Source organism: Hetaerina americana, unplaced genomic scaffold (genome assembly GCF_022747635.1).
Source record: "Hetaerina americana unplaced genomic scaffold, ioHetAmer1.1.p SCAF_5, whole genome shotgun sequence".
Lineage (NCBI taxonomy): Eukaryota > Metazoa > Arthropoda > Insecta > Odonata > Calopterygidae > Hetaerina > Hetaerina americana.
The window spans coordinates 83,451,359-83,474,748 of NW_027287095.1; the positions used below are offsets into that span (position 1 = coordinate 83,451,359).

Here is a 23,390-nt window from a genome sequence, read left to right on the forward strand (position 1 = left end):
TTAGCTACAATAAAAACAATAGCTAAAAATAATGGATATAATGAGCAGCTCATTATTAAATTGTATTTCAAAAAACTAAACCAACTAGTGGAAGGAGAAATTTATAAATCCAAAGGACTTGAAAGGACTTAGTTTAGACACTTAGGAGCAGCTTGAAATTTTAATAAGTGTACGCTACAAAGAGAATATTGTTAATGACCTTTTGTACACCTCTCACTCCCCTCTCCTAAACCTAGCACTTCTCAATACCTGTGCTAATGTGGGAAAAAACCCCTGTACTTCCCCCAAACTTTCCCTTGACCTCAGAGATATGTGAAGGGCTTGGTAGTTAGGTCTATGAACAGTTTAAAACCCACACACTTTCCTCCACCATGAGGAGTGCTCCCCATAGGGGGCCTCCTCCTGCTCTCTACCCATCCCTCCAACAATCATTGCTCACTTCCTTCCTCCACCCACCCTCCAACCTTCTCACCCCCCCGCCCCTATCTGAGTACAGTATATATAGATGTACGAGTATGTCCGTAAGAGTTGTTACCTGAAGATGACGCTGAACATCAAAACCCAGGTTGTATCAAAATAAATTTTCCGTGGAATCATAAACTTACTATTTTTTTTATTTCCAAGTGTAAGTATTAAACCAAAGGATGATTTTATAAAATTTGTTGTCTCAGGCATAACTTTGTGGACTTTGCATAACATATTGAAATGTAATGAAATAATTGACTTTGTGATTCCACACACTTTATTTAAAAAACACGACCAGGTTTCGACGTTGAACGTCATCATCAGGTGGTCCTCATAGAAGCACGCTGGCTATATATACCTTCTGATCATAGGAGGGGGGGTTGGTCAGAGAGGGAGGTTGGAGGGGTAAAAAGGTTACAATGTAGCTGGGAAGAAAAGAGAATTACATTTTTGATTTAGAAGAGTGGTAGGTCTAGGAGTGGGGAGTGGGAGGGATACAAAATTTCGTTGGCAAGATCATCTTTCCAACGGACACATTTCAAAATTTCTAACTGCTCCAAAGCATCGAGCCTTTGACCTTTTTCTTCAAAATGAATAATTTTTGTCACAAAGTCACTTTTGTGGTCACTTTCAATGAGGTGTTTTGCAAAGAGGGATGTTATGTTCTTATTTTTTACATCTTGGCAGGATGTTTGTGAAAGATTTCAGTAAGAAACATACTACCAGATGGGTCATTGGCGACATGAGGAGTGCATATATAAAAATATGATGTCCGTAACATAGCATAAATGGCAGAGAGTATAAAAGAAAAAGTTTCCTCCTCCCCACATCACTGCATATAAAAGAAACATGGGTATGCCAGGATAAGTCTCATCGCTACCTAAATGTAGTGGGTATTGGGTATTTGAGGAGTGTTAGTGAAACAATGGGAGAGATTTGGTGATGAATGAGTGGATCTTGAAAGAATATGAATCGGATGCTCTGATGTTTGAAAATCATGAAAGAAGTTAATTATTTCATTAAAAAATTTAATTTATCAGCACCCACATAAAAGAAGGGTCCCACACTTTGTTAATCTCCCTTCAAACGATTCCATGCACTGGTCATTGTTGCTTTCAATTTCTTGCTGCTCTCTCTGACAAGAAAACGGGGTACATTAGCCTTGGTAACAACACAGCACAAAACCAGACACATGAAAATGTAGATTTACAGATACCCATCAAACTTCCTCCTTTTCCTGCACTTATTTCCCCTCTCACACACTTCTACTGGTCAGGCTCTTAGGAACAAACTGTGCAAATATCAAAACAAAGTTATGTGATACTAAGTTCAGCCCAGTTCAAGAGAGTTTTCCATCTGTTATTTCAGATTGAAATGGGAATTCATATTATGGATCACTAGGCATAAATGAAGGAAAACTATCTTGGTGGATTCCACTCGAATTTTTATTTTTTAGAACCCATGGTTTGGTCGCAAGACAACATCATCAGGTTTAATGTGATTGCACTTCATTGCATGTGAAGGTCAGGTGATGATGTTACCTGGCAACAAAGCCATGGTCGTGCAAAAAAAAAATTCTAGTGGAATCTGTCAAGTTAGTCTTCCCTCACTCATGCCTAGCATGAAAGACCTCCACCTAGTAATGCCTGAGACAGTATGGAATCCTTTCCTATTACATTTCAAAACTTGAAATGATCATTCGCAGAAAAGTGTAAAAGAGGAGTCAAGTGAGGAGAGGGATGAGTGTCTCACCACTGAATCCTGGGGTCAGGGCTGCCATGCGACCAGCATAAGTTTGAGGTGAATGCTCCAGTAAGATCACTTTGAGATGCAATTCAAATATTTCTTTCCGCTCCTCTTGATTTGGAAGGTCAATCAGAATATGCCGGTCAAACCTCCCAGGACGCAGGAGTGCCTTTAGAAGATTAAAGGAAGTATGATTGATAACACTCACAACAAGGCCCCTTTTTGCTAATGACTAGATCTCATTTTGATCTCACCAAAATTAGGTTCTAACTGCTATAACCTAATGCTATCAATAAACTTTTAGCTATAAGCTTAAACATTTTTTATTAAACAGCTATAGATTCCTTTTGCAATTTGGAGTTTAAATTAAACAAATCATATTACAAAATAATATGGTAAGGAGAACTGTTCAATAAAATTAAAACTTTGCAATTCAGGTCTTGCATCCTTTTCCATTACATCTTTTTGGCCAATTTTCAAAGATTAATTGCAATATCCAGGCTTAGTTGTCTCCACACCAATATGGTGCTAACATTCTTTTATTCATTATTGAAATAGAAAGAAAGACTCGTACTTTTCCACAGATTTTATTATACGGCACGACGCGTTTCACCGACTTGCGGCATCATCAGGTACAAATTTGCAAAACAGACAGAGCAAGCATATATACCCTCAGGACAGAGTGAGGGCGGGGAGGGTTGGAAGGATTTGAGGGGGGTGGGGGCTCGCAGGTGCGTTGATGGATTGTTTTGACCATTTCCAGGCTAATTTCTCGGAGAGGAGTGGGGAGGGGTATGGGAATAATTGCTCATTACAAAGTGTCGTGTTGGGGTTTACCAAGTGCCTTCTAATCTCTAATTGCTCGAGAGCGTCCATTTTTAATCCTTTTGGGAGTGTGCGTAATATCTCTGGGACAAAGTCACTGCTGTGGTTGAATTCTAGTAAATGCTTGGCGAAGAGAGAGTTGTTATTCTGATTTTTGTGACACCTAGCGTGTTCCTTGACTCGTAACTTGATATTCCTGCCGGTCTGACCGACATAAACGCTGTTGCAATCCTCGCATTTCAGTTTATAAATGCCTGATTCGAGAAGGCTATCCTGGGTGTCTTTTCCATTGGCTAGAAGTTTGGAGAGGGTTATGGGTGAGTAGAAGGCTGCTTTGAGTGAGGTGGGTAGGCAGTTGGAAATCCTATATGAAAGATCTCCCAGAAACGGGATTGAGCACCACTTAAAATCTTTAGATACTGCGGGCTGAGATACGAAAATGCTTTTTATGGCCATTGCTTTTTGTTTTTTCCGTAGTTGACACATTACTTCCAAAACGACCCCATTTACAACAATATCATTTGTGAGAAGGGGAAAGTGATTTTTGCCGACCTCATTAGAAGATTTCAGGATCATCAACCGATGAAGAATTATTTTAGTGGAGCTATAGATGGTTCAAGAAGTTTACAAGAAGACCCAGCACCCACAGAATTGGGAGGCATGGTGAAACAGCAAGCCCTGAGTCAAAGGCAGCAGAAAACTTCATCAGTGACTTCAAGAAACCCATAGATACTGAGGGTCAGTGGAAAAGATTTTTAATTGTGATGAGACAGGCCTCTTCTGGAATAAGATGCCGAGGTGAACCTACATTTCTACATGTAACAGTAGAAGAGAATGCATTGCCGGGCTAAAGCCAATGAAAGGCCATCTCATGCTGTGCAAATGCAAATGAAGAATTTGAAATTAAACCCCTGCTTGTTCATCATTCAGAAACTCCATGAGCCTTCAAGAAGTGTTAAGTCCAAAATAGCAGGCTAAACATGATGCGGAGATCACGGGAAATATTACATTGTACCAAGCATACGAGGCATTGCCCTAATAAGGCAGTGGTGATGTATGCCAGAAATTTATTTAATGATAATTCTGAGTTGCATTTTCATAAAATTTTGAAGTATTGGCAAAAACAAATGTCTCTAGATAGTTTCATAGTAAAAAGGAATGAGGCATGTATCATACATAATCAATTATTTATTTTGATTACTTTTCGCTTTTTCAAATTGAGTTCTCATTCCCGGTTGCTTCATTCCGTGATAGAAGTAAAAGGGGAATGGGATCCATGATCCTAAGCAGCATATACATATATACAAAATTTTTGAATAAATCTTGCACATAATTTATTTTTTTTGACATGGAACGCATTATTGTATTTTAAGTTAATTTCTATGCAAAAAGTTGTTTCACTAAATGATTGCTTAGATTTATGAGAAAGATCATAGAACGAATTATGCTCGTATCACGAGGTTTCACCAAAATTTTATTAACATTACATTACCTTTTTCAGAAAAAATTTTTTTAATAATGAATCACTGCTGAATAGTTAAACATTTTAGTGATGTTTAAGACAGACTCATCTTTATGAAAAACCCACCACAATTATCAATTAGAAGGTTAGTTAGATAGGCGAGGAGAGTTCTCATCCAGTATTAATGGCTTCTCACCGAGAGGGTCTGGGTTTGAATCCTGGAGATGACAGATCTTTTTCATGGATATCCTGATCCCTACTTGAGGTGCTTTGTGGGGAGCACTTTGAGTTGTCAGTCGGCTGGGATGTTAAACTGCGGACCCCTTGGCGCCTTTCGCTAAGAGTAGGCTAATGCTGATGCCAGGTGTCTTTCCACCCTTTCCCATCCAAACCTAATAGTGCTAATGACCTCGACAGTCAGTCGCCACCCACAAAAACTAAGACTACCCAGTAATAAGCGAATTGGTGAGTCAAATTCATGCATTAGCAGGGTAGGGAGAGTTCCTTTCCCTGTACTGCCCAACAATTCCCATCTGGTACCCAGAAAAAAATCACACAGCTTAGGTAGAGCTGAGGGTGTCCAGAAGCATTCCCAGGAATCAAACCCAGACCTGTAATTCAGTATCCCAGGGGACTACCACTTCCCAATTTATGAAAAGTTTCAATTCCATAGAATTTTTTACCTGGCATAACTCAAGGCTTTTGTTCTTCAAATTATGAAGACATACCAACCTTTCCTTGAAACTGATTCAAATGAAAGAAATGCCACTTTCCACACATTTAACTACCTATTTAAGACCTCATTTTATAAATCTTGAAATCTTACCACTAACACGTTTGTATATATATCATGTATGTATTTATACTTGAGAAAATATGTGTCTATTTAAAAAAAAAGGGAGTATCCATGATTACGCCACAAGAGAATGAAACAAGGTGCACGTAATACGGCATTTCACTTCTTTGTTTCAAAAAGGTCCCCTTTATGCTGGCATCAATATTTACAATCATTTACCAGCAGGCATAAAAGATACTAACTCATACCAGATGTTTAAATCAGGTCAACATTTTTTAAATCAAGAATTGTTTTTATCGCCTGAATGAATATTTTTCATCAAGATATGACAAGCGGTAATTTTTTTACAACCATTTCTCAAAATGTACTTTTACATTTCTTGTTTTTTTGTTTCATTATACCATTGTAAAATAACAAGATGAAATTATCAATAAATAAACATAACCATGATCAAGGCAACCCACCGTGATACTATTTAGGTACTCCACATGGCATCGTGCATCAGCCATGCAATGTTAGTGTGGAGTCCTAATCCATTTCTTGTGAATCCCATCCTAAGCACATTACCCTTCTGCGGCACTCACCTTGTCGAGGACATCAGCCCGGTTGGTGGAGGCCAGCATGAGGACACCCTCCTTGGAGGCCATGCCGTCCATCTCGACAAGGAGCTGGTTGAGGGTCTGCTCACCCTCCCCAGATGCCCCATCCAGGGGACCCCCGGCACCACTCCGTGCTGTGCTGCGCTTGCGGCCAATGGCGTCTATCTCATCAATGTATATTATGCATGGCGCTCGCTTCTTTGCCTCCTTGAATAGATCCCTGAAATATGAGTAGCAGCAGCAACATTGAAAAATATTTTTGAACTTCATCTTCAATCAAGGGAATCTCAAGAAAAAATAATAATGGGAACTACTGATACATTTCAAGTGAAATAAAACTAACAGCCTTTAAGAAAATTCATCCATCATAGAGTAAATGACAAGGCTTTTTGAATTCCACTCACAGTTTTAATAAGTAACAGAGTCATCACGAAAAAGAGGAAATCTTTGGATCACAACGAATATACAGGTGCATTTAAGAGTGACTAGTTTTCATTAGATGAAGGTATATAATGTAAATAGTAAATAAAGAAAGGTATTACTTTACATAAGCAAGGCCGTATTTAGACTATGTGAAATTTGGGACCCATCAAAGAGAGTTATCAGACAACATTAACATTTTTATTTATTTATTTATTTATCGACTTAATTGGGCGAGGTTGAGACTAATAGTCCCTTCTTCCACCTAACCCTACATTACAGACATTATATTGGAGACAATCACATACAACCAAGCCCTAGATGGAGGGAAATCCACCTAGGCGGGAATCGAACCCGCGACCTTTGGGTTGGTAGGCGAGGACGTCACCCCGCCGCCACTGAGGCCGGCGAAACATTAAGAAAATTTGTAAGATACGTGGGTTGTTTTATTAGTCCCTAGGAAAAAATAGATAAAAAACCTCTTTTGGGTATTTTTTCATTTTTCAATATAATCTCCTTTTAGCTTGATGAACTTTTCCCAGCATTTTCCAAACTTTTATCCAAAAAGTGGAATTTTGGAAGGTCCTCAAGTAGGCATCCATGTTGATGATGGTCCCCTAGTTCAACGTGACTCATTTTCCACTGAGGAATTTTTTCAAGTTTGGAAATAAACAAATGTCACTGGGAGTCAAATCTTGTAAATACAGTAGATGATGCAACAATTTGAACTTAAATTCAAAATTTTTATCATCCAAAGTGTGCAGGTATGTACCCGTGCCTTGTCTTGATGGAAGAGAATTTTTTTCTTTGCCAAATGAGAATGTTTTTTTCTTAATTTCTTCACTAAACCAGAACAATAACGATCCATCATACCCTCCATTTACTGCTTATCCTTTTTGCAAGTAATAAATGCAGATGATTCTGTGTGCATCCAAAAATATCTTGGCCATCACCTTTTCGACCAACTTCACCATCTTTGGAGCTGGTTCACCTTTAGAAACCCACTGGCTCAAATGTTCCTTTGTCTCTGGAGTGTAATGGTGTATGTTTTGTCCACAGTTATGAATGAACCCAGAAACTCAGGATTGCAGAGTGATCACACGAATGCATTTATTCTCCTATGAGAGCAAACAAGGCAACCATTTTGCCAAAATTTTTTTTCAACCCAATATTTCATGCAAAACTGAAAACATTGTACCTTGTGATAGGCCTAAGGCCTCACCTATTTCACAAACTTTGATTCGTCGATCTATCGAAACCATATCGTGGATTCTGCCATTCATTTCAGAGGATGTGACTTGTACAGGACATCCCGAACGATGTTCAACATTTGTGGATGCATGGTTACGCTATAACTCATTTACCCAATTGTAAACAGTCGCAAGCACAGGAGCAGATGTGCCATGAACGTCATCCAACTCTACCTTGATTCCTTTCGGTGTTAAGCATTTCAAATAGAAGTATTTCATCACTGCAAAAAACTCATTTTTTTAAATAAACAGAAGTTTGCTGCTTCAGTCAGCTATGACAATGAAACCATTAGGTGGAAATAGCTGAAACTTTAACAGTATTCTGGCAAGAGATGAGGCTTATTTAAAAGCAAATCTATTCTGATAGTATGAGCACCACCTCTTGGATTTTCTAAGTAGTTATTGAACAACCCACACATCTGTAAATGTTTCATACTAACAAGTACCAATGACTCAAGGAAACAGGGAGCATGGCTTCTTAGTAAAATCAAATAACCCAGTTTCCTCTCTCTAAGGAGTGACAATTGTTTGGAGACAAGAAAAACAAACCTCACACGAGCAGCACCCAGTCCACCAATCATTTCCACAAATTCCGATCCATTCATGGATAAGAATGGCACATTGGCCTCAGTGGCTACAGCTTTGGCCAGCAGAGTTTTCCCACAACCAGGTGGTCCAAGAAGGAGAGCACCTTTGGGCACCTGTAATTGACTAATTTGAGTGAATAATTCAAGGATTTCCTATTTAGTGGAAATCAAAGAGAGTATGTGTCAAATGGCTATGTACTTCAAGAGCTATAAAATACCTTTCTAAGATGCATTCTCTCAAATATCATAGACACATCTTTGATAGAGGACGTGAAAGTGAGAGAGAGAATCACATTAAAAAAGATGATAAAGGCAAATACTCAACAAGGCACATCAAGGAATGGAGGGGGCAATGAATAGCACCAAGGACTACATTCGAAAATAAACTTTTGATATATCTATCATATTACACCCTACCTTATGAAATACATATGATTTTTAAAACATAATGAGCAATAACCTAATTCAATACTGTGTATAAGATACTCATAACCAGAATAATTGCGAGTACATTTTCCTCAAATGTCAATGTCTCAATGCATTTATCTTCTACAAATCTCAAGTCTGCTAACCTGACACCTAATTGACTGGAAATTAAAGGAAATATATTCTTTATTTTATAGCTTCATTCTTATCAAAAATATAGATGAAACAAGACCAAATGAAAATATGATGGAACCTCACTTAACAAGCACCTTGCATAATGAGCAGAAATATCGGTCCCTTAAATGAATTGCTAAATGAGTGACTTTTTGTATAATGAGTGACGAGGAGAGGGGAATTCCTAGATTCTGAGAGTTACCTGATGCAACAGATTTTCAATTGTGACGAGACGGATCTATTCTAAGTCACATTTTTACAAAATTTTGAAGCATAGTCAAAAACAAATGCCTCTAAACAACTTTCTATCACGAAGGACTTAGGTATATAGCATAAATAATTAACTATTTTTTTGATTCTTTTTTATTTTTTACAAATAGAGTTTGCACTTCTGGTTGTTTCATTCTGCAGTAACAGAAAAGATAAACATGATGCACGATCCTAAACAATGTACAATTTTCCATGAATACGGCTTGACTGTAATCTATTTTTTCAGCATGGAATGCATTATCGTATTTTACATTAATTTTTTTGCAAAACATTGTTTCACTTAATGAGTGTTTTGCTTTTCAAGAAAGATTGCAGAACGAATAATACACACTATACGTTCCACTGTACTGAAAGAAAACTGTTAATTGTTCGTTTATCTCTTGGAAACAATAAGATTTAAGTGAATAACAAATGAGGAAAATAGACAATTTTACAAAAGTTTATCCACATTACATGGAAAAATCAGGAATCAAAAATGACTAAAATAGATCCCAATTGCAACTTGTTCATAGCCCACTGAAATTTTTGGGTTTTACCAATGAACATTCTTTTTATCTATACCCGGGGACCAATACTGAAAGCGATAAGCAGTCTGCTCAGGGTAAAACCAACATCGTGCAGTCCGTTTTATTTACATTACATACAGTATGCTAATTTCAAATCTTTCTATAACATTCAAGACTTCATTCTGAGTACTTGTAAATCAACTTGCAGCTTGAAGGGATTGACCCCTAGTTCAATAAAGATCCCAACCTTAATTAGGCAATTATTATTCTTCAATTACAATAATTTGTAGAGGAGCACAAATAAAATGATTTTGCATCACTTAAGGTGTGTTGTTATATACTTGACCAAATTACTCGTGTTTAATGTATTATTACAGAGATATAAGGTGTGCCAAGTAAGAGAATATTGGAGGAGATTTTATGTTATCGCTTAAACAAACTAACTTCCAGCAAATAGTCATTCAGTGAGGTACACCTAAACGCACATAGTGTACAGTGCATATAATTGACTGATTACAACCTTGAATCCTTGGGCAAAGGATGTACCTTAGCTCCCAAACTTCTGTAGTGCTCTGGTCTCTTGAGATAATCCATGAACTCGGCCACTTCCTGCTTGGCCTCTTTCAGTCCAGCCACGTCTGAGAAGTGCACACCTTTGCCTGGTCCACTTAGCGGATCCACAAGGGTGAATTTGGCACGTCCCATCTGAGTCTGAAATTGAAGATAGTTCAGAATCCACATTAACTCTTATTCCAAGCATACATTTCATATAATTGCCATTGCTTTTTTATAAACAGTTTTAAAATATCTCAAATAATTTTTTGCTGGATTTACATGAAGCACAGTGATAGTTGGATGTTACTTATATCCAACCAATTGATTAAAGACATAGAATCGCATTCTGTGAATCTCACCATAAATTGATAATTTGGTTGCATACTTTTGTGTGAGAGTGAAAATTAAAATGCTTCCATACTTATGGGAAGGATGAAATCAGTTTGGTGACCTTCCTTTCCTATTAAGGAAGGAGTATAAGCCTGTTCCTCAAAGCCACACATCAATTCTGTCCTGTGTCAAGTGCCTGTAGTTGGTTCATGTAGGAACTTCAAATGATAGAAAATTTCTTTCATAGCAAAAATTATTACTACATTTCATATTATGTTGGAGTAGTTCAGAATGTATTGCTTTTGAAATTAATTTTAAATAGCTTTTAAACTGACTCATTGGGTTGAGTATGTGGGTCATTCAATGACACTAGAAAATCCAAGAGGTGGTGCTCGTAGTATCGGAAAAGTTTTTCTTTTAGCAAGCCTCATCTCTCATTAGACTGCTGTTATAGATTCAGCTATGCCCGGTATTTCATTTTCATAATCGATTGAAGCAACAAACTTCTGTTTATTTAGAAAATGAAAAAAAATGAGATTCGTGAGGTGATTATACATTTCTATTTAAAAGGCTGAACACGGAAAGAGATCAAAGTCAAATTGGATGAAGTCCATGGCACATCTACTCCTTTGTTTGTGACTGTTTACAATATGGTAAATGAGTTTAAATGCTGCTGCACATTCACAAATGATGAACAACATTCGGGATGTCCAGCGGAAGTGACTTCCTCCGACATGATTAACAAAATCCACAATATAGTTTGGACTGATTGACAAATCAAAGTCCACATAACAGCTGAGGCCAGCGGCATATCTCAAGGAACAGTTTTTTCCATTTTGCATAAAATATTGGGAGTGAAAAAAATCTCAGCACAGAATTCTTCCTATGAGTGGAAAATAAATGTGATCGTATGATGTTTCAGAGGTTGGTTTTGTGCTTTTCTTTCACAACCCTGATGAATTTCTGCATTGATACATTACTGAGGACAAAACATGGGCAGAATACTACACTCCAAAGAAAAAGGAACTGTTGAAACTGGGTTTCTAAGGGAAATCAGGATGCAAGGAAGCAAAGACAGTGAAATCAGCTGACAAGACCCATGAAAATTTTGGGATGTACGGAGAATCATCTACATTGATTAATTGCAAAAAAGAAAATGATAAATGGAAAGTATTAATTCTCATTATCAAAAACCTACCTTTAATCGGTAGATAACCGATAAATTAAAAATAAATATTGCACTGCTTGAGCATAGAAATTTAAGAAAAAACCTCATTTGGCAATGAAAAATATTATCTTCCACTAAGACACTGCAATATGGCACACCTGTGTAGTTTCCATTACAAATATTATGGAAATACTCGTATTCATCACATTTAGCCCCCAGTGACTTTTTTTATTTCCTAACTTGATAAAATGGCTCAGGGGAAAATGATTCACATCAAACAAGGTCATTGCCAAGATGGATGCCTATTTTGACAACCTGCCAAAATCTTACTTCTATGAGGGCTTAAAAAATTCGGAGAAATGCTGGGATAAGTGTACATTGCTAAAAGGATATTATTTTGAAAAATCAAAGGATAAATGTACCAAAATAATTTGTTTTTATATTTTTCCTAAGGATCTACTGAACAAATCACAAATCATATGAGATATTTCCATTTCATTTTTTCCATCTAGAATCTGCAGTTTAATTTTCTCTCTCTAAAGCCAAATCTCCATAAAATGTTCAGTTTGAAATGAGACTCATAAAACAATATGTGCAGTCTATTTTAATCTCCAGTTCATTTGAATATAATGAATATACCATGGAATTTTTTGTGACTCCATATTTTATGATTAACAAATATGAATATTTTACATTTAAAATTCAAATGACACAATAATCTACGTAACTGCATCCTAATCTTGGTAAAACAATAAAAATGACATAATTATTAACAGGGTGAAAATCTCTTAGGTCCTCCACTGGTTTGGTCTTCCAGGGACATTTTAATTGGTAAGTTGTCCATTGTCCTCGGGGCAATAAATGCCAATTTGCATTACCTCTCAGGGGTATTCTTACTGACTGGCTCAGGTGTTACCTGATTGGTCAACTATTCTTAAAAAATGTCATATGCTCTTCATGCATCCGAACTTCTCCAAATTGTTTGATGCCCCATTCATTTCTGTATTGCTTCTCAATCTCCTTGAGGACCAGTATCCAAAACTTTCTTGGCACATATCAAGAGACTTACATTAAGAGTCACATACATATGTAGGGTCGATTTTGCCTCTGCTTGGAACAAATCATGACCAACAAAGGTGAAAGCTACCTGTGACGTGCAACTCCTGGTATGGGCCTGAATCTTGGTTGTAATTCTTTTTTCTTACATTCATTTCTATTGCTTCCTTGGTTAAAAAGTTCCAATAGCCATTCATACCTAACATGACAATGACTACCCTTAAAGCCCACAACACAATAAATTATTTTTACCTCAGCATATTTTTCACCTTCCTTAATTTCATGCAAAATGCCTTTTCTTTTACTTCCTTCAAATTGCTTGCCCAGCATTCTTCCCTCTAAATTACCATCTATAGCATCCCATACGCCAAGATTTTCGCGATACCCTCAGTAATGCCGCCTTTTGGCCTAAAAATGTGTTCGTGGGAAATTTTTCTTTTTTGAAGCCACGCCTCCCACCAGCGCCGGAAGGATAACCCGTTATTTGAAGCTCTTGCACATAAACATTCAGTGCATACGTAATAAATTACTGGACCTCGAGGTTCTAGTAAACGAGTACCAACCCCATGTGATATGTGTCAACGAACATTGGTTAAATGCGAGTGAACTAGACTCTCTTCATGTGCCTGGGTATGTCATCGCTAGTGCCTTTTGCTGGACTGTTCACAAAAATGGTGGTGTTTTAATCCTACTGTCTGAATGTTTTTCCCATATTCCCATTGGTTACCCATACGAATTTCTCAATGAAGAACAATCATTTGAATGCTGTGTTTCCTGCTTCAAAATGGATACTACTGTTTTTTATGTGCTGTCTATTTATCGTTCGCCGAAGAGTGACTTTTGCGTTTTCCTGACCAAACTGACGAAACTCTTGGAAATAATCCATAGGTCAATCCATGAGCCTTGCATAATAATTACAGGTGACTTTAATTGTAATTTTATGGCCGATTCTAAAGCTAAAAAGGAATTCATGGATTTACTGACGTCATTCAACATCAATGCTACTAACAGTGAACCTACTAGAGTGAGTGCTAGTTCGCAAACAGTTTTAGATAATGTACTAACTAATATCGACCTTGATCTAGTACAAACAAATACCATTAATGCCCACATATCTGATCACTACCCACTTCTTTCTACAATTGCTGTGTCTACATCCAAAGAAAGTAAAAAATACTACAAAAGGTATTTCTCTGATCAGAATATGATCGCCTTTTGTGACTTATTAAATTCCCATGACTGGTCCGATTTGTTTTCCTTTAAGTCCTTTGACCTTAGCTTTGAATATTTCTATTCCACCTATCTACATTACTTTGAAATCTGCTTTCCCCGTGTCCTGAAGCATACAAAAAACAAAAGCTCTTCTGTTAACTACAAAAGTCAGTGGGTCTCTGATGAAATTCGTTGGCTTTCAAAGAAAATGAAAGATGCCGCAGTGTATTACAAAAGTAAATCAAATCCAGCAGATCGCCAAGAATACTCAGTACTCAAGAAAAGTTATCGCCAAACCTTACAGCATGCCAAAAAATCTTTCAACAACCTTAGACTTACCAATGCAGACAATAAATCTAGAGAGATTTGGAAAATTATTAACGAATCAAAGGGTCGACATCATGTACAAGATCTTCAACTGCAGGACTCCGCTGGTAATGCTATATCAGATTACTCTAAAATGGCCTCCATCCTGAATGATTTCTATCTATCCCATCAAAATCCCACAGTTTCAGTCAACTCAGCAAATTATTCTCATATTCCTAACTCATGCAATTCATTATATATATTCCCATGTTCAGCCATGGAACTGACCAACATAATCAATAAATTACCTAACAAATTTAGTCCTGGATTAGATGACATCCCAGGGATAGTCATAAAAAGGTGTTTAATGCTATTAAGGATCAGCTGCTGTTCTTAATTAATGAATCCCTAAAAACTGGAATTTTCCCGAGCCCTCTTAAATCAGCAAAAATTGTGCCAATATACAAAGGGAAAGGTTGCAAAATGGCAATGAATTCTTATAGACCAATATCCCTGTTAAACCAGCTGGGGAAAATATTTGAAATAGTTTTTTATCAACGTCTTGTATCATATCTTGAGACATATAAGCTATTATCCACATCTCAACATGGATTTAGGAAAACAAGGTCCACTACAACAGCCACATATCACATGGTGAATCAAATACTTTCAGGATTGGATAATAGAACTGAAACTTTAGGATTATTTTTCGATTTCAGTAAAGCTTTTGACTTCGTCAATCATCAGTTACTCCTATATAAACTGAAATGCTATGGTATAAGAGGCACGCCCTACAAATGGATTGAATCTTATCTAAGTGAACGGCATCAGTATGTTGAGCTCTCAAGAAATGGCTCCAAATTTGTTTCCCCTGGTAGAGAAGTAACACTGGGTGTTCCCCAGGGTTCGGTACTTGGTCCTATTTTATTTTTAATCTATATCAATGATCTCCCAGACAATCTTAAGCTCATTAAGGGGATAGACCCAATACTGTATGCTGATGATACAAATATCATTGTATCAGCCTCCTCAGTAGACAGCTTGACAGAAAGAGCCGCCGAAGTAGCTCAGATTTTCAATGCATGGTGTCTTCATAACTTTCTAAAACCCAATTTAAATAAGTCCAGCCTGATTTATTTTACTAATAAAAAGAAAGTTTCATCTGCAATCTCAGTAGATGTAGAAGGTGTGAGCATTCCCCAAAATTCCAGTACCCAATTCCTGGGAGTAATCCTGCAGAAAAACATGTCTTGGGAGGAACATATTTTCAAATTACGCAGCAAGTTAAGCTCCCTATGCTTCCTTATTAGAAATATTAGGTATTCTGTAAATTTAGAGGTCCTTCTATCCATTTACTATGGTGAATTTTATTCTCGTGTTACTTTCAGTATCTCTGGGGTTCCTCTCCCCATGCGGGCATAATCTTCAAAATCCAAAAGAGGATTATACGCATTATGAGCAATGCTCCTTGCAATGCACCATGTAAACCTCTCTTCAAAAGACTTGGTTTATTACCAGTACCTTGCATATATATATTTAATGTCATCTTACATGCAAAGGGTAATATTTCCCATTACAAGTCCAACCACAATTACCATAGTCACTACACAAGGACCTGCAATGACCTGCACCAACCATTTGTCAGGACATACAATACTGCCCATGGGCCCAAAGCAATGGGCTTAAGGTTACTCAATAAACTTCCCCATGAAATGAAATATGAAACAAAAGTACCTGTTTTCAAGAAAAAGCTGTTTAACCTTTTAAAAAATAATATGTTCTATTCTGTAAATGAATACCTTGAATTGTCGCAATGCATCAATTCCGGCTTAAACAATTGATATGTAATTATACTAGTGTATTGGTATGTATATATATATATATTTATATATTGTATCTCTTCTATTGTGAAATTGTGAAAATTATATTTGACGTGTCCTATATTTGTGTATGTATGAATATGCAACAAATCTCCGGACAAATAAATGTATTATTATTATTATTATTGTCTCTCAGTGTATCCTGCATCCACTTCCCCAGCCTTCTTCGAATTTCTCCCAACAGCCATCTTTCTCTTCCACTACCATGCCTTCGTTTGTTTTCCTTAACGTCCATTTCAAATTTTCCATTTTCTTCCCACATCCCTATCTCAAAAACCTCCAATCTACACTTATGCACATTTCTCAATGATCCATTTCCTAAATGCTTCTTTCTCTACTGCAACCCATCTATTATTAATGCCCCCACCATTCTGCTCATCCTTGTCAAACACACTTCCACAATACCACATCTCAAAAGCCTCCAACCTATGCTCGTTATCTTCCCTTAACTAGTTACAGAACCACAAAGACACTAAGTTTATCCTAAGTTTAATCATGGAATGCAAATATCAAAATGTGAGTTAGAATAACACTGAATGACTGCTTTTGGATGTTTTACAACAAAAAAAGCAGACTATCTTACCCATGGTAAATTGCAAATGAACCAGTGATCCAAAATTGTTCAATTTGAAATTGAATCACATATTTTACACACAATCCTTCAAACTCAAAAGAGTTGGAGAATTTTTCTCCAAATGGAGGTGAAGCATAATCTCTCTAAATCCTCCTGCTTTGAGATTCATGCTTCGCCTTGTGAGAAAACTTGAGGGTGTATTAATTCCAAAAGCAAACAAATAGCTTACAAAAGTATCCATGCTGATTGGTGGCCGGATGGTTCTTGATCTTGAAATCAGAGACAGTATCAATCCAACAACAATGAGGGATGCCAGGAGTTTCCCAGCAGTGTCCGAGTTTCTCTCATAAATAACCGGAACGCCACATCCCTCTTCGGCTGGTATACCAAGACGGCGCTCAGCAAGTCTCAACTTTTCCTCAAATTTGTTTGTGTCAGCGATGTTCATGTGGAAATGCTTGTGCTCCATCTGCAAAAGAAAAATCAAATCAAACCTAAATGAAAAGTGATAAAGAGCATGAGCTAATTCAAGAAAAGTAAGAATATCAGCTAATTCTGCCCATTAGTAGAAGACGTTTCCATCCATATTAACATATTTCTTTTACAGATCTATTTCTCCTTGCTCTGGTAATGTACAGATCTCCTTCTAGTTCACTTCTATGAGCTCATAACTCAGCAGATGATGGCAACTTGAATACTCTCATTGATTTCATGGAGATTTGGGTTTGGCATGACTTAAACTACTACATAGATACAAATCTCATGAGTCAAACACTGACAAAGAGGGAATAGTTCCCAGCCCATGATATTAAACTAAATTAAACAATTAAACTAAACTAAAAGGAAATCAGCACATTGTATGCAGTCTTAAATGAAAAATAACTGATATTGAAACAGCTAAAATACTAGGAATTTATATTTATACAAAACTTAACTGGGAAACCCACATCAGTCAGATCTGCAATAAAGAGTAAAGCTGTTTATATGTAAGGAAAGCTCAACTTTCTCATTTCAAATGAGCATCATTTAACACGTTGCCATGCCTTCTTTCAATGTCATTTGAATAATGGTGTTGAGTTATGGGGTCATTCCCCACATGTTAAACAAATTTTTATACTACAAAAGAGAGCTATTTGCTCTCTTGCTAATATGCCACAACGTGATTCCTGCACACTTTTTTTATTAGGTATGGAATCATGACTGTATTTAGTTTACATATGTTTAAGGCTCTGATCCATGTGAAAGTTAATCTAGAATCTTACCTATTAAGATCTCATACCCATAGCTACACCACAAGAGGTAAAGCGAATCTATATACTTCTTATTGTAGATTATCATCAACTTGCAAAACTTTTCATAATTTAAGCATATGACCGTATAACTTTCTGCCTACTCAATCGAAATTGTTCCAGGGTTTCAAGAATAGGGTATATACCACGTTACTTGCTCACCCACTTTACTCATTGGATGAATTCTTTTTTGACAATCTACATCACATTTAAGAACTTATGTTTACATATTAAGTAATATTTATATTGCCGACACAATATGGTAACACCATTTTTCAAAATGAATAAAGAATGTATTATTATTATTATATTGGTAGGCAAGAGCATAATGACAAGTAATATGTGAAAATTATTGCCAAATAGACCAATATACATATAATGAATCCTTCTCCCTCACACAATTCATGATCAAACTGAAGGAAATATCTTGTAGGACAATTCAAAATTCCTTAAGATAAAATGAAACCCAACATTAATAATTACCTATTTATCTAATGACAACAGAATTAACATCCCCCTAAAATTATACTCATGGAGGCTCACAGAGTTAAGCTATAGATGAAATTCATTTTACCCTATGCTATTTCATTTCTTCCACTCTCCATCCTTTCTACCCTAACCATTCATTATTAGCCCTTCTCAGGGTAGGTGTAGATAGTGATAGACTTGCATTTGATCCTTTTTAAACCCAAATAGATGATAGACTGAAGGGATTACAGAAGGAAGGGACTACTAGACTGTTCGATGATCTTTTCCTTGACTTCATATTTATCATGAAGAGAAAAAAAAACTTCCAGAGCACAAATGGTCTCATTCATAAATTAGCAGCAATTCCCTTTATGAATAGCTTCATGCTTTTCTGTGATAATTGCATACATTTTTTCTTTATTTCCCCCAGCAGATAAAAATGTTACCAGATGAATGATCCCCAGCTTCTGTTCCCAGCATAAAATGCTTGGCCTACATTCTGAGAATTCTAGTATCCATACAACAACTTTTTATAAGAGCATTGGTGTCGTAATCAATTTCAGTTTGAGGTTCTCCCTTTGCAAGATATTTGAAAACTGAACACCAATGAAATGAAATACTACTCTCTAATCAATGTTCTAACATTGAGACATGAGCTTTTGCCAAGATAAGTGAACTTATTTATCGGATAAAGGAAAAGTGACCCTTCAAGTACTCGTGCTATACACTTGGATACTGCTACACACTGAAACACTGCTAATGGTTTTCGGTATGACTCTCGTAAATAGGAATATTTAGCCAAAAGGAGGCATTAACATACCACAGACAAACTTAAACTTTCAGGCTTGGTCTCCAATAACCTTGCACAATTCTCATTAAAACAAAAACAACTGCTTTTTCCTATCATTCATATCATAATCAAATACGTATATGCACATCAAATGCATTATTCACATTTCAACAATAATAGAAAATTATTAGATAGGAAAAAATTATATGCATGAAAATTGAACACCCACCCCAATTTTCAAATTATCAATCAGCAGGTAGTCAAAATCAATTTTCATCTACATCTACATCTACATAATACCCCGCAAGCCGCCGCAAGGGCGTGTGGCGGGTGGTGTTAGGTCACCAACCGTAAAAAAGAAAAATACCACATGCAAAAAAAAACACGGAAAATTACACCCACAGCAGCGCACACACTCATGCAAAAATCCCTTCATCCAATACTCATGCAAACACATATACCGCAAAACAACTAAAAAACTGCACCCCGTGATGCAGCACGAAAGCCATCCTACAACACGGAAGCCAGGACACAACAAGCAAAAAAATTGAAACATCACTACCACATGAAAATGCACCACGAAACACTCTACCCCAAAGAGTCTCTAAATGGCAGGGAATGCGACCCAACGTTGCAGGTAGCAGGAATTTGCCCCCGCGGAGAGGGACGAGGGATTGAAAGGGAAACTTAAAAACAGATGAACAGAACACGAATGAGGTCATTCGGAAAGAATGGGTTATTATAGCAAAACACATAAGGTTAGTGGAAGAGCATGCATTTAAATACAACTAATTATTTTTTAGACGCTGAGGGTGGCAAGTGGAATTTTTGCTATCTACAACCCTGCAGTTGCTATCCCGTATTGTCCGTGGGAAGAAGGAGTCCTTGAGTCGGCTAGTTCTGGCATCTATTTCCCGAATTTTATATGCATGATCCAAGCGACCAATGTATGTAGGAGTACGAATAATTTGCGAGACCTCGGCGCTGAAACATACGGATCTAAATTTATTTAATAATTTCAATCTTGCATTGAATCGTCTCTCAGCCAATGATTCCCACCCCAAATCCATGAGCATTTCGGTGACGCTTTGCGTTTTATCGTAGGAATTTTTTACAAAACGGGCTGCCCGGCGTTGAACCTTCTCAATTTCCCGAATGAGACCTTTTTCACTCGGATCCCACACGCTGCATGCGTATTCTAAATGAGGCCTTACAAGAGCGTGGTAACAACGTTCCTTGACCTTCGAGTCACTTTTGCCGACAATGCGTCTAATGAATCCCAATTTTTTATATGCTTGACCGCAGACTTTACGTATGTGAGTCCCCCAAGTTAAGTCTTTTGTGAATGTGACACCTAGGTATTTTACCGTATCAACTACTGCTAGGTCACCTCCAGCTAATTTGTAAGCAAATGCCGTTGATCTTTTAAAGAAATTTACCACTGAACATTTATTATAATTTAGAGTCAATCCCCAGTTAGAACACCATTTAGTAATGCAATCTAAATCCTGCTCTAGAATAAAACGATCCTCATCCCCAGATATCTCCCGATAGATCACCGTGTCATCCGCGAACATCCTAATTTTACTTTTCACTTCGCGGTTCAAATCGTTAACAAAAATCAATTTTGTTTCACTGCTATTTAAAAATCAAGGAGATGCAAGAAATATATTCCAGAACTAACACAATTCGTAATTCTCTATTTTTCTCCAAAAACCTTAAATTACCAAAATGGTAGAGGCTAATGGTCTTTGGTGTGGATCTTTTCCAGGACAGCATTACTGTCAGTGACAGTAAGTACAGTACTACGTTGACATGTATTTCATAATATCGCCATTAAATTAATAAACAAATCAAAATTTGCTTCTGACAAGCTGAATTATTATGGGTAATCCTACCAGTTAAGGTAGATTTTGGATTTGCACAACTACCTAATATTTCTCTTGCCTCCTAACAAAACACAACCCAACATTCCACTGTACAACAAGTCTCTCTTCTTCTTCGTATACTTCCTTTCTCATTTCATCCAACATCCCTATCCTAAGCAACAATTTCAGAGCGTAAAAATCATTCACCTGGACCGGGATGATGAGAATGATTTTTACACTCTGAAATTGCTGCATTGAAATGCAAATTAGAGGATGACTCCGTTTAAAGTTACTGTTGCGGCATCTCCCGCAGTTTCTTTGAGATCCCTATCCTATTTCTGCCCCTTCCTCACTTGCCTAACATTCTCCCCTCTATCACAGTCTTCAACATCCTATTGCCAATCAATAGCTGAATTAAGTTCATAAATTACTCAGCATTCCATCTTCAGCCATACCACTGCAATCATGAAAATGAGATAAACCCATATTTAGCCTCAAAGTCCTCCACTTCTGATTCAATCCCCCGAATAACTTTCCCCTCATCCTTTTCACAGTCAGTGCAATAACGCCCATCCCTTTCCCATGGAATAGCTTCATGAAATGCATATGCACACATCCAGACATTGTACCTTTCTTCCTTTGATGACTGCTCCATCATGAAGCACAATGGTGACAATGTCGGCATCTGGACGCACTATCACTTGCTCCACTTCACCTTTTGCAAGCATGTGATGCACAAACTCTTTCCATGACACATAACGTATTACCTGAGGAAGAGACAAAAGGAATGAAATTAGATTACAAATCACAAGCAAAAGGACACCAATGAAAGGAAGTTTGCAGAACTTTTCTTGGACCTATGAAATTCTTGAATGGCAGAACCTACGATGCTCAGGCCGGAAAGGCAGAAATTCATTTAAGACAGAGAACCAAAAACACTATTGGTAATGCAACTACCCTTTAAATACCTCCGAGTGTGTAAGTCTAGGTCTGTTCATCTACTCTTCTTTTTCAAATATTCCTTAGCTTAGGAATTTTCAATGATTCAGCAAATGACTTTAATGACTTTGACACCCACAGATGCATTTTAGATAAATCTAACATCTCACTGACTTCATGTTGAGGTGCAAGTTCATCATCTAATTTAAACATCTTCTTTATTTATCACTAACTGTTCCAATCAAAAATATAACACAACCAGGGAATAAACTTGCATCATACATGTACACTAAATATTTTGAATACAAACTATAGCGGTTTTGTAAAAGACCAAAATTGGTACTATTAGGAAAAAGAATAACGATATTACATGTGATGATTCATTCTTGATAAAACTTATTCATTCCTCTTTTTTTATCAAGGAAAGAACTGAACCTGTTTGATAAAATGATTTCAAATTCTTGTTTATGAACTGTAAATTCTTGTTCATACGGTATTTGAATTTATAGAATGTGGTTTTAGGGTATTTGAACCTGGTTTTGAATTTAATTTGCAGACTCAATCCAGGAAAATGTGTCCTCTGTAGATAACTTGAATGTGTTGTTTGGTCAAAAGAGCTACACGGCAGGGACCGTTGGGAGTATCTGACAGAGACAAACAAGAAGGGGCTCCCAATGAGAGAATTGAATAGCCACGTGGTACACAGAGAAAAATCTAGGGGCCCTTTTTGCATTCCTGAGTCAGTTGTGCTAGCCTCCACTAACCTCCTCCCATGTCCACTCCAGAAAGCTACCATTACACTCATTTTCCATTGTAAAGTACCGATGAACACCATATTTTTAATTGTTTTATGGGGAATACCCCTTATATGAAATCTAAACACCATCTCTGTGTCATGAGCTTGGATTTTTCTATGCCTCAACTTGACACTGTTGATAGTGTGAAGATTCAAAGTTAATTAGGTAACTACTGGCATCCCATGCCCTTAGTTAGCTCACCTCAGGTTGATTACTGTTTGGAAACAGCAATGAAATGATGGCGATGAGCATGTATGCAGTTAGCATCCAAAGAAATGCTTTAGCTAACAACGACGTTATTTTATTGTCATCATCATCTTCCTGACCAGGTCTTTTATTGTCTCCATCACTCTCTTTGGCATCCTTCTTAGACTCCGATTTTGATCTTTTGGTGGAAGGATTTTTATCCCCAGCCGCATATAGAACTCCATTATTCAAAAGGCATCTTTGGTGTTCTCCTGAGAAACCCGAACGATGAAGAAGGCTGATCACGGCACGATACTCTTGCAAAACCTGTAGATTAAGCAAAAATAAGTTTAGAGAAACACAGTTTTCCAAATAAAAACTGTATAAGTAGATCAATACTCCAAGTAAGCGCTTCACAGGTTTTGGTAACTTTTTTTCCCAAACAT

At 37.1% G+C, this 23,390-nt stretch overlaps 1 protein-coding gene across 1 annotated transcript in view; it reads right to left on the reverse strand.

Moving 5' to 3' along the window:
• Positions 1-23,390, reverse strand: part of Spg7 (SPG7 matrix AAA peptidase subunit, paraplegin) — a gene marked incomplete at its 5' end in the record, with an annotated part of 34,151 nt that overhangs the window by 10,326 nt on the left and 435 nt on the right. Inside the window, 7 exons of the mRNA XM_071592562.1 lie at positions 2,218-2,380; positions 5,879-6,113; positions 8,113-8,264; positions 10,073-10,237; positions 16,837-17,076; positions 21,652-21,789; positions 22,960-23,271. Of these exons, the coding sequence (XP_071448663.1) occupies positions 2,218-2,380; positions 5,879-6,113; positions 8,113-8,264; positions 10,073-10,237; positions 16,837-17,076; positions 21,652-21,789; positions 22,960-23,271 (1,405 nt within the window). The remainder of the gene's footprint in view (positions 1-2,217; positions 2,381-5,878; positions 6,114-8,112; positions 8,265-10,072; positions 10,238-16,836; positions 17,077-21,651; positions 21,790-22,959; positions 23,272-23,390) is intronic.